This window comes from Osmerus eperlanus, chromosome 3 (genome assembly GCF_963692335.1).
Source record: "Osmerus eperlanus chromosome 3, fOsmEpe2.1, whole genome shotgun sequence".
Classification (NCBI taxonomy): domain Eukaryota; kingdom Metazoa; phylum Chordata; class Actinopteri; order Osmeriformes; family Osmeridae; genus Osmerus; species Osmerus eperlanus.
Window position 1 is genome coordinate 17,500,184 of NC_085020.1, and position 9,837 is coordinate 17,510,020.

The window sequence follows — 9,837 nt, forward strand, 5'->3', positions numbered from 1 at the left end:
AGAGTAGGATCAAGTTCAAGTTCGTTGCCGCTGTAACCATGCACTTCGGTCCCTGAAGTGACCGGCCAGGAGGAGGTGATCTCCGAACAGATTGGAGAAAACGCAGAGGGATGATTTCAACCAAATTCAAGCGTGCCCAACCTAACACCAGCCTGGATATGCCCTTTTAATTCACAGGCAGACGAGAAGGCAAGTGAAAATCCCAAATAGAATTTTGATGAGTAAGATAGAAGGTACTGAGTCTAGTGTGTACGCTAGCAGCCAACAAATGTTACCCTGCTGCCTACACCAACACTGTTGCGCCAGTGACTGTTCCACTTATCCCAAACACTCGAAATCTGTTTTTGATCTCGTTTTGAGTTCGCTTGTTCAACTGAGGCGTAGCTTGTCTAATGCTTGACCATGTTTTGACAGTAATAAGATTCGAGAGAGTGGTACTTTATCACTTGCAACACCTTTTATTATATTCGTATGCAGTAAAATTCTTATCACAATAATGAAGGAAACACCTCTTAAACACATAACAAAACAACTGCCCGTGTTTAGCTCATCATTGTACATATTTATAGTAAAGAAACATTCTTTATAAATATTGTTTCATCTGTAGCAAGTAAATACCATAATTTAATTACAAATGGATAAATATGGCAGTTGATATTTACAAAAGGAAGGGCGTAGTTGCAGAAAATCGAACGGCACGACGTTTATTGTCCCCACAATCTTCCAGATAGCATTTCACAATTCAAACTTGCAAAGCACAAAACATCACAAGTTAAGCCCAGCAAACTAAAATATACATTCACAAGCAAAATATTGTGGTCTGTTTGAGTTAAGTGTTGACTTTGGCACTCTTTCCAGTTTATAGATGTTTAGTATAGTTACAATCAATTTGCCTTAAGATCACAATATTTAACATCATAATACACCTTTATTGTAGTATGTGCACTATAAGTCCAGTTAGAGAAATAGCTACCATTGAAGGAACATCTATACATCAAAAGACTGACAAAATCTATCACAATCAATGGGAAAGGGCATTTAGTAATTATTTACAAAATTGAATACAACTTGAATATATTACATATTTTCCTCTGTTGGTTGGCTAATTTGTCATGTTCCTTTGTGGATTCGATTAGCTTTTAGTGCTTTTGAAACGTTTGTGTTTTGCCTCCTCAGTGCGTGCACGAATGTGTCCCAATCTTTGCGTTCCATGGTCCGATTTTGAGAATGGATCGTTTGTTCGGTTTAGTCTTAAACATACCATTCACTAAAATTGGACGATAGGCTGCTGTGGCCGTTGTTGTGGACGGCTGATGCGGGGGATAGATTGTTGTTGTTTTGGGTCTCGGTAGTAGGGGAGACGAGACCAGGGGGCGTGGAGGACTCATAGCCAGAACTGGCTGCTGGCGAAGAGTCGGAGGCTGGAGGGGTAGCCTCGTGAACCTGAAAAAGCGGAAGCCATTTTAGTTTTTAAAAATCAAAATGTTTTCTCTTAATCTTACAATCTTACTTTGAATTAAAATTATGACCCCTAACACATAATCTGCTATTTCCAGAGTAACAAACATACCACTGTAGGCCCACACACACATAAACACCGTACAGTATAATCAAAGTGCATTTACCTTCATGTGTTTGCGAAGAGAGCTGGGGTGAGTGTAGGACTTGTCGCACATTTTGCAGAGATAGGGCTTGTCTGACGTGTGCACATGCATGTGCTTCTTTCTGTCACTGCTGTTTGCAAATCTCCTATCGCATCCTTCAAACTCACACTGGAACGGTTTTTCTCCTATTTGAAAGTATCAAGAAATACACGTTAGATTCGGTTATTTGGGACAGCCAACATGTAAGTAATGCCATTACCTAATCAGTAATGAGGAGCATCATAAGAGTTGCCTTGAGATGTCATTGTAAACACGTGAAGTAGCCTAACGGTCATGGACTCTAAATGATGAATGGTGAATGTCAGAGAACCACACTTGTTATTTTCCCAGTAAAAAAAAACTCCTGCAAGTATATAGAAATTTTATTAATTCAAAAGTTTTAATAGTTTTAATTTAGGGACAGCTGTTTGTGGTTAAAGACTGCCTACTGCTAGCCTATTTAACAAATGTACTCCGTCAAAACATTTGTCTTACCCGAATCAATGAATCAATTACTCAATTCGATGTTTGTATTTCACACTCCGTTCGAATCAGTGTGTTGATTAAGTTACTATACAGACACACGTAGATTAATTTAATGATTTGAAATTATAAATGACTGACACAAACAAGAAAAGATCGTAGCCTATAGCCTGCAGGAAGCGAGCCGTTTGCTGAGAAACAGTAAAAATCGAATTAACACCTAGACAGTTTACCACTGTCCGATACAACCACGGATCCCACAAGAAAATTATTCAAATGTGAAAAGCTGGTAATGGCTCGTCTCGCACCTGAATCAACGGCATGCTAGAGAAAACAAAAGGGCCTTTACACTAACAACACACTCGTGTCCCTGAGGAGTAAATCCAAGATAAAACGTTACTTTTCCACGGTAGGCTATATTTCGAAGAAGACCAATTAAAAATATCTAAATCCCAAATATTTCTGAATGGACTGTTTGAAAATAAAATCAATGTGGTGAGAAAGGAGAGACATCCGGATTCAAAGCCTGAAAGCTCAGTCTCGCGTAAACATTAAACCGGTTGATGAGATTTACTACTACTCGAAGCACGCGATGCGCTTCGATCTTGGAGCCCTCAGGTTCCCTTTGACCCATTTTAAAGTTTGCGAACCACAAAACCTCGACAGACTGTTACATAATAACACACATTAATGAAATCCAAATGTATTCTGAATTAAAGAAACGGTTAACGTTTGACCGGTTTGTGCTGGCTTCTGGGCGTCTATTTTACATGCTGATATAAATGCCCTTTCCCATAAATAAATCTTCTCTGATTGATGGTACGAGTATCTACTTTAGCAGTCTAAAAATATGCTTACTCTGATAATCTGATTACATTTGCGTTTGCAGTAGCATTTTGGCCATGCTGTGAAGAGTTAATGCATTCTACCATGGAAGGCTAATTCTAAACATGCCTTTTACATTTGCATAACTAAATACTGCCATTTATCTGCAAAATATTGATTAGTATCGATTCATTAAAGCTTTATAATTACCTGTATGTGTTCTCTTGTGTATCTTGAGATTTTCGGACCTGGCGAAGACTTTGCCACATCCCGGAAAGGGACAGGGGAACGGTTTCTCCCCTGTGTGCACCCGAATGTGGTTCACTAGTTTGTATTTTGCCTTGAACGGCTTGCTCTCCCGGGGACACTCCTCCCAGAAGCAGACGTGGTTACTCTGCTCCGGTCCACCGACGTGCTCCACCGAGACGTGCGTGACCAACTCGTGCATGGTGCTGAAAGTTTTGTTGCAACTCTTCTTGGGATTGCTAAGCTGCTCCGGGTCGATCCACTTACAGATGAGCTCCTGTTTGATGCACTGCTGCCTCATGTAGCGGAAGAAGGCACCGGGGTGGTGGTGGTGAGCTGCCATGTTCATCCCCATATTCATATTCATGGAGCCGTACTGGTTGTGCAGTTGCGCGGCCGAGTAGGGGTCGGTTCTCGGGCTGGAGACCTGGTGGTACTGTTCGGAGCGCCCGAAAACTTCCCCAGGTAGTCCAAGGCGCATCTGCCCATTCAACACGTTCGGGGATCCGTGGGAACCATGCTGGTCATGGATCCCCGGGAAGAGAATGTGGCCCTGGCTGTCTGTATGGGAGTGATGAAGAGACCCCGCAGTTGGGCCAAAAATAGCGTGCTGGCTGCTCGCCGGGGAGGATTCTCCAAACCCGCGGCTGCGAAAGAGAAAGTCCCGGGTAGAGTTGAAAGGCGAGCTCGCATACGAGGTGACATGGGCGGCATGCGCCCCTAAAGCCGCCGCGGGGTAGCCCGGTGCCTGGGAGGTAAAGGCAGAGCTCTGTCCCGGAGAAAGATCATGGTTCAGTTTGAACGCACCCATGTGTGCCGAGTCAACGAAGCTATTTTGTGCTAAACTCAAGTCTCTGTCCTGCATCTCGCTCGCTGAGTGATGCCTTGCAAATGTGCTTACTCCCAGTCCGGGGAACTGGTGGCCAGCGTCCAGTAACATGATGTCTAAAAGCAAATTTCGTTGTAATCAGTATGTTAGCAATACAAAGTCTATGAAAATGTTTTTTCAAAATGTATACTTGAAAAGGGAAGGCTCAACTTCCAAACAATGAAACATCATATCAAGCAAAGTTCAAAGCGACGATCTGCTCAAGTGAAGAAAAAAACGGGATGTCTTGTTTTATGGAGAACGTCTATATTCACCAGTTAACTTAAAAAAATCCCTTTGCAACGAAGTGAAGAGATTCCTTTGCGCTTTCCTCCAGAAACTGAAAACTGGTTGCTTTTAAACACATTTGAAAAAATGAATAATTATCTTAGGTGTCCTTAGCAGTAACACAGAGTGACAGAGCGGGTTGTTGCAGCATCTCGGATTGTTGTTCCGATTGGTGTGTTTATTTCTCTCGCCTGCCTGTGTTTATCGCTGAGGGTCCCTCTTTCTCCGTGGACTGACACTAACTCCTCTAACGCCCCCTTTAACTGGAGCTTGGTCACTCATTCCACGCAGTCTCATTGGCCACTGTGTATCATCAATCCCAGGTGCCCCTCCAATAGCAGGTACAGATTTAGCGACTAATAGCTGATCGCCATTTTCCACTATTAATTACCGCCTACTTTTTAGGAGAGGCTTTTCAGGGAATGGGAAAGAGAGGAAAGAAAACGGCATAAAATGTGTCTAAAACTCGTTATTGGAAAGGTCGTTATGCATAATATAAGATTGACAATAGGGTTCTATTTAAGTGAATGTACAGCCTAACTCAGCGGCAAGAGTTCGCGAAGAGCAAGGACACCAAATGTAGGGCTCCTAGTGGCGCAGAGGGTTGAGTGTACAGTCCAACCTTATGGATGCAGAACGCATACAAAAAAGCCAGTTCAAGCCCCGCGATATGAAAGTAAATAGCCTGGCCCATACTTCAAAAAACGGCTAATATATTAATGGGAATTAAAATTACGATGTTTAATGGCTCAGACTTTTATCTTAGTAACTGTTTAGTATTACGCATTCATATTTTGAACTAACTAAACGTTGCCAGTAAAGTGATGAGGGTTCTAGCTGACGTTTTTCAATTTAACTAGGAAAAAACTTACCCGTATTTTAAATGACGTTGTTTCATATGATGGACAGTCGGATACATAGTCAGTTAGATAACAATCCTGATATATATTTTGCTAATCTTATGGATAGAATCGTGCTTTTTCGGCAATTATCAGTTTTGTCTGTAACAGATTGGTATTTTGTATTATTGAGAGGAAATCCTTACTCTTTAGTTTCCAGGCCAAGCTGTTCTCATTCTACGTACTAGAAGGAACGACAGAAGGAAAGCAATGTGTACGCGCACACTAACACACACATATTCACGCTAGCGCAGACCCACAAAAACACGTATTCAACTGCACGCACAAACACGCACACACTCACGCAAGCACATGCGCGCACACACACAGGTTAAATGGCCCATGTTCAGGTTTCCTGCATTTTTGTTAGTCAACAATAAATATATATTTTTTCTCTCTTTCTCTATTTTATATCTTGGAGAGTATTGGGGCATTGTTATTTACATGTTTTAATAAAATATGAACAATTTGCAGTTAGCCCACAAACAAAACATCAAATTGGCTTTGAGATATCTACCCTATAGTGTCCATATGCATGGTAAGAATAATTACAAAAAGCAGCTTCACTGTCAAAGCGAATGACTGGGAGCATACACTCACAACCTTTATAATGGGTAAATCTTTTCAGTCTAAAGCACTTTTTGAATATACGTTTACAGCGAGCCAAACTACAGTTGCTAATTCACATGTTAGCGTTAGGTGAAAGGAAGTTTACTTACACTTTAATTGAACTTAAGTCCCACAAGTTATCCTGTTCCAACACATCAAACTGGCCCTTGTCTTTCTCTCTCTGCTCCCAAACACTCTAACGATAAATAATGGGTAAGGCAAAGGGGAACGTAGGAAAACTTTGGGACTCCTGTCTCCCAGCCCCTAGCCGGGCAGCCTGGGCGTTGTGAACCATTCTTCCCAGACTATTTCAACCCGCACCGCAGGAAACGAAGGAGCTGATCCAAGTTCAAAGTCACGTCTGCCGACCTCTCTAAGAAGTTCTTTATTTCTCTGGAAAACCACAAAACCCCTTTTGCTGTCACTTGATAGGAGAAAAAGAAAAAGAAATTATAAAGAAAGAGAACTCAATCGGCCAGAGGCACATGCCTGTGGGTTCGAATTGCCCCCGTCACCTCAAGAAGAAAGACGCTTGTGAAAATCCCCAAAGACCAGTATTTCAACAGGTTACACATGGCCTGAAATATAGGAGGAGACACAGTGTAAAAGAGAAAATATATATTAAATAAAAATGTTAGTATATGGACAATAATCGTGATTGTCCTGTTGTTGAAGTCCTAAGGGATCTCTCTACAAATATTAATGAACCTATTTTTAGCGATTTAAATATATCTAACAAACAAAACGAAACCCACTCTATGCAGGAATGGCAAACCAGAGGCCAAGTGTACAGGAAATTGTGCAGGGTTTCCCCCCCTAATTTGACAATATCAATATGTTGACGCTTTAATAGGTTACTTGTATGGTTTCAATGACCTTGTGTGTTTCATGGATGTTTGACCTTTGACCTGTTAAGACCACATATGTTGCCCTTTTCCTCCTCTTAGAAAAATAACAATTTTATTAACCAAGTACTTTTCCTTCTCAAATTTTCTTCCATCATTTACCTTTTAAGCTGCATGGTGACAAACTTCAAATTGAAAGTTTACATTAATGTATATTAAGACTTTAACTAAAAGTGAATTACTAAAAGTAATGTCAGAAGGTTTCCTTCCATACATATTTACTATCCTTTATCACCTGCGATTGTGTGATACGAGAACACCCATGTTGTTTATGTAAATTAATTTACATGTATGCTAGATATTGAAAACATATTTCTGCTCGAGGGTTAGATTTGAGACTAAAACCTGTTCAGTGTCGCTGTTCTAGGAGTTGGATGCTCTTCTCCTCGGGCCTGCTCTACTCTCATTCAAGACAAAACCTTCTTCTGCGAGATGTGGATAGGAGCCAACAACTGCTACAATACCCTCACTGATGGGGACTATGTGGGCTCTCTTCTGACTACACCAAATCTCAGACCCATCTTTTCAATTGCCATAGGCAAGACACCAATGCATTTGGGGCAGATTTAAGGGTAATAATCCTGATCCCGGAGTCAAGGATCTGAGTCCTGCAAATGATCCAACTATTGTTATCATTATTTTTTAGTTTAGTTTATTTTGGGGTGGAGGGGGGTAAACTGTTTTTTTATTTTTATTTTTCATTTAGAGGGTGACATAGGCAGATTGTTGGGTGTACAAAACTATAGCTGCTATCAAGAGGCTATAGTTGATACATTGATTGATTAATTTCTTAATTTATTTTATATTATTTGTTACACATTGTTTTGTTTGAAGTTGACAAGTGCACCCTACAGTGAAGTCAATAGATTTTGTTAATATCAGTTGATTTATTTTCATTGATGCCTATTTCTCATGAGAAGATGAATGTTGGGATCTATTGAACCTGTTCTGAAACTGCACATGTAACATGTTCTTAACATGTTGTATGCCCAGTCAGCCAAGCAATACATCCCCTAAAACAATCCAACTATCCCAACTGATAACAGCAATCTAAAAAATGACATTCCTGTTATTATTTGATAGGGTGCATAGTTATTAGGCGTGGTAGCCTGAAAGACACTTTTGTTTATACCACAGGTGTATTGGGGCAATAATCTAATTTAATATTGAAGCAAATATCATGCCAAGCATCAATTGAATGTTTTCAATAGTTGTTTGAGTTCCTTCTTAAGTTCAACAACAGCATACTGACATTCAAGTTCAAGCTATACTATAATATACTATAATATTGCAGTTTCAGTAGCCTGTCGAACAGTTACCAGCAGAAGTAGTCTGTACTTGGGCATAATTTTAATTGTTGCTGAGGCATAATATTATAGAACTGCCTAAACCAAAGAAAGACAGGGTTGTGGACTTACTATTAAATTAATTAATTTGAGTAAGATCTTGAGCAATACCTCTGCCCATGTACACATTTAAATAACAGTAACATCAAGATCATTGGACTTGACGATCACAAATCGATTCCTAAGGTGTCTTTAAATGAAGACGTATTAAATCAATGACAGATACACGCCCTGCTGAGTTGAACAGAGACCATACAAGAGGGCGTGTTCTCGTGCCATAAAGTCTACTCATACAGATTTACAAGTTTCCTCACACTTAACTCATGACTGGCTCATAAAAAGTGAACACATCAGTTTTAAATTGATTCATGGGGAAAGGTATCTAATAACTCTCACTTCAACTGAATCCAAGCACAATGACTCCTTAAGTTAACGTACAATTATTTACTGGTTTTCGTGTAAAATTAAAAATGTACTGATTTGTAATTAATGTTTAGGTTCGGTTGCATTAACCTATTAAAATACTGAGGGTCACATTGGATTCAGTAACTGAAATTAGAATTTTCCTCGTCCAATAGGCTACAGATTATTACATTATTTTTTAGCATGTTTGAATGTTTTCTTTTCCCGTCAACTGCATCCTGCCTTTCAAACTAATTCCACTTCATACATGGTTAATAGTTTAATTAAAAGTTCTACTTAGGAGTGATATGTTCCGTACATGTTCATTCTAAATACATTTACAGTATACAGTGTGTTTTCAAGAGAAGGTAATTTGTATTGCTCATAGACAGGCTACTGAAAAACAACGTAAGCCAAGGCTTCACGTTATTTTTCGAAACTCACAAGCCTACCATACCAACAACACAAAAATGTCACAAAATTATACATTCACCAATTCATTAAAAATGGGAAATACATACAAAATATGTTAAGATAGATAAGATATATATATATATATATATATATATATATATATATATATATATATATAATTATATTGGTGTAAAATATAAAACACGTGAAATAAATGAAAACAACGAAGCCAAAAGTTTTCATAACAATAAAACTAAAGCATATCCATGCTTGTTATGAAAACAGGACTCTTCTGAACTCTCTGTAGGCCTACTCTTAAATAACTTTTCTGTATTTAGTGCAATTCTGTAGCCTACACTAGCCTTGATGGAGGTAGGCCTTTAAACATGTTAAGCTAGACCATGACTTCCAGTTAACTCTACATTGGCTCTTTAAATGTAGCAATCGATATGTAATTACAAATAGACTATTGATATACCTATCCGACGGTTGAAAGAAAACACGGCAACTCATTTTTTTTATGTAATCCCATATTTTTTACGAAGATTGCACTGACTGTCTCTAGCCACGGTTTCTGCCTAGTAACAGAAAGGGGCTTTATTATTATTACTATAGTCGCCCTATATTTCTGTTGTCCACGTGCTCCGATCACGGTTAACAGCAAGCAGCACAAACAGATTTGCTAGTAACTTTGTGAGTACAACTTTTTGGAGTCAACAGCGATAAAGAGAGTGAGGGGGCGGAACCCTGCTGAGCCCCTGCGCTGAACGACAGCCAATCGCTTCGTTCTCTTAACTGCCAGTCACCGAAATCCGTCCAATACCCGCAGTGCCATTTCTAAACTGTATTCCCTACTGTGTCCTCCAACTGTTGTATGTTCTGCCAATCGCTTGAGGACAGAGTGGAAAA

The 9,837-nt window shown here is 39.6% G+C and overlaps 1 protein-coding gene across 1 annotated transcript; it reads right to left on the reverse strand.

Moving 5' to 3' along the window:
- Positions 1-441: 441 nt before the first annotated feature.
- zic2a (zic family member 2 (odd-paired homolog, Drosophila), a) lies at positions 442-6,292 on the reverse strand. Its single transcript, XM_062457519.1, has 4 exons — positions 5,972-6,292; positions 3,162-4,764; positions 1,626-1,789; positions 442-1,443 (listed from the first exon to the last, which is right to left on the reverse strand). The coding sequence occupies exons 2-4, from the start codon at positions 4,135-4,137 to the stop codon at positions 1,252-1,254; spliced, it is 1,332 nt and encodes a 443-aa protein (XP_062313503.1). The 5' UTR covers positions 4,138-4,764; positions 5,972-6,292; the 3' UTR covers positions 442-1,251.
- Between the last annotated feature and the right edge of the window lie 3,545 nt (positions 6,293-9,837).

Bases quoted from the DNA above. Each gene is read 5' to 3' on its own strand.
- zic2a (XM_062457519.1), bottom strand. From the start codon at position 4,137: ATGTTACTGGACGCTGGCCACCAGTTCCCCGGACTGGGAGTAAGCACA. The intron at 1,790-3,161 runs GTAATTATAAAG...ACTTTCAAATAG, and splicing joins ACACAAGAGAACACATACAG to GAGAAAAACCGTTCCAGTGT. The intron at 1,444-1,625 runs GTAAATGCACTT...CCGCTTTTTCAG, and splicing joins CTCTTCGCAAACACATGAAG to GTTCACGAGGCTACCCCTCC.